This window comes from Panicum hallii, chromosome 5 (assembly GCF_002211085.1).
Source record: "Panicum hallii strain FIL2 chromosome 5, PHallii_v3.1, whole genome shotgun sequence".
NCBI lineage: Eukaryota > Viridiplantae > Streptophyta > Magnoliopsida > Poales > Poaceae > Panicum > Panicum hallii.
In genome coordinates this window covers 5,804,616-5,806,990 of record NC_038046.1, presented here as the reverse complement: position 1 = coordinate 5,806,990, position 2,375 = coordinate 5,804,616, and the positions used below count along the sequence as shown (strand labels likewise).

Sequence of the window (2,375 nt, the reverse complement as noted above, 5' to 3'; positions counted from 1 at the left end):
AGTAATACAATTATTAGTTTTCTCACGGGCTGGCTTTCTTTCCATAACACAGCGCACCATAAATAATAAGAATTGCCTACACACGCTGTTTGTTTCCTTCCCAATTAATTAAGCCCATAAAGCCAACTTTTAAACTGACCAGTCTCACTTAATCCAACACTCTTATGATAGACATTGAACCCTTGATTTTCAGGTAATAGGTAGTCCACTGGCTAACACGTGGGACCATGTCCCCCTTACATACTAGGCAAGAGCCAAGTGGGATCCCCTTCCTGCATAACATTGTTTGAGCCAACGACAGCCAGTGCTAAAATGTGTCTTAGCCGGGTAGTCCCGCAATTTTTCCTGTCTTCGTATCATGCCATGCTTTCTCTAAAGCCTGCTTCATATCATCCCCGCCACCTTGGTACATGTTCTGCAAAATGATAATTCACATACAGAGTTGTAAATAAAGATTACATTCAGTGATAGCAATCGAAAAATATTAACCTTAACCAAGTCAACTACTGAAATTGGATCGTCGTCGTTAACCACGCTTGGTTTAAACTGACAACAAAGAAAACGAGGTCAATGTTAGAAACCCAACATAGCAGCATTTCAAAGAACCACAGGAACAGAGGATACGGATCTTATGAGTTACAAGAAGTAGAGAAAATAGGGAAAGCAGGTATAATGGAACTTTCTACTGATGAGGAACATGGCACCCACTGCCGAAGTGATACAAGACTGTAAGTACAGCGAATGGGATTTCAAGGCAATGCACAAGGAGCTTATTAAATTAGGTAACACATCGGTGGGTGATTACCTTGTTTTCCTCAAAATATATGTTCGACCAGGTCCCTGTAGAAGCCTTGCAAAGGGTGACAACCAATTTTGTTGGCTTCACCACGGCCTTACACTTTTCAGGGACAATTTCTTTATTCAGTTTTGGAATGGCCCATTGGTAATTTTTGCCATAAACATCATTGAACTTCATGTGCACTGAAGTTTGGTTGAATACAGCCTCCATCTTCTTTTGCTCGACGCCCTCGATGGAGATAAAAATCTGAACAGAGAAGTATGGTGAAAACATCATTCTTCGTAACAATTCAAAGGATCGTTTCCAATGATACTTTCTGCAGGAGTTATGTAACTGGTATCTCACACACAAAAAGGTCTGCAACATATCGTAGTGAAACTGCTAAATTCAATCCACAAAGTGAACTAGCCATAGGAACATACTCTGATCTTATCGCGATCCTGATCCCAGCTGAACGATCCCACCGTAACACAGTTCAAACCGGCAGGGGCAACCACCACGGCACGAATGTCCCAGCCTGTGCAGTCACCTTCACCATCACCGTCAGTCAAAGCACAGCACGCACGCACACAGCATCATCACAATTCACAAACAGCAAGCAGAGCACTAGGAGTTTGGCAAATAAATCGGAATCCACGCCTAGTGTAAATGGGAGATTGGCTGGTATATATATATATATATATATATATATATATATATATATATATATATATATATATATATATATATGTGTGTGTGTGTGTGTGTGTGTGTGTGTGTGTGTGTGTGTGTGTGTATGTGATAAATTTTATCTATGCTCGCTTGTAACTACTCTCACTATGAATATACCACCGTGCATATATCCACATACTCATTTATCATTTTGAGTACGTTCATATACTAATTCGAAGATACTTTAGAGGGATATGTACGAAAAATTTCAAAAGCATGATTATATATTAATACTAGTATATAAAAATAAATATATCCATATACTCCATGTATGGTCATATACGTAAAAGTATATACCATTACTGATGGTCTAGTATGATCACATACACTTCGAATGTACCTTTCGTTGGGTCAAATATGCCCTACATAAAGAGATACACATGTAGGAGTAGCTATAAGCGCGTGTAGAATGAAATTTATATATATATATATATCATTTTGTTATAATGCACCTCAGTGCATTTTGTATAGAGAATGCACCACGCTCTCAGTTGCAACTGTGACAGTTTTAGTTGCAACTGGTTCGCGGTCAGTTGCAACTGGTTTGCGTCCAGTTGCAACTGGATCGTGCCAGGTGCAATCAGTTCCGTCCATATGCAATTGGTTTATTCTTCCAGTTGCAATCAGTGTAGTCTTTCGGTTGCAACGTAGGGTGGGGGCATTTTGTACAGAGAATACACCTTGTTATATTTTAGCTATATATACACACACACATACCATGAGATACATATGTAGGAGTAGCTACGAGCGCGTGTAGAATGGATTTTCACACACATGTATATATACACACATTTACACATGTCAGTTGAATGTTTGTAGAGCCAATGGTTTGCAGCCGCTCGATCTGCATGGACGGTGTCTAACT

General features: G+C 39.6%; 1 protein-coding gene across 1 annotated transcript; it reads right to left on the bottom strand.

Moving 5' to 3' along the window:
• Nucleotides 1–319: 319 nt before the first annotated feature.
• LOC112891682 (calcyclin-binding protein-like) lies at nt 320–2,104 on the bottom strand. Its single transcript, XM_025958604.1, has 6 exons — nt 1,991–2,104; nt 1,851–1,872; nt 1,222–1,316; nt 806–1,045; nt 490–546; nt 320–415 (listed from the first exon to the last, which is right to left on the bottom strand). Exons 1-6 carry the CDS (start codon nt 2,102–2,104, stop codon nt 320–322), a joined length of 624 nt encoding a protein of 207 aa, XP_025814389.1.
• Between the last annotated feature and the right edge of the window lie 271 nt (nt 2,105–2,375).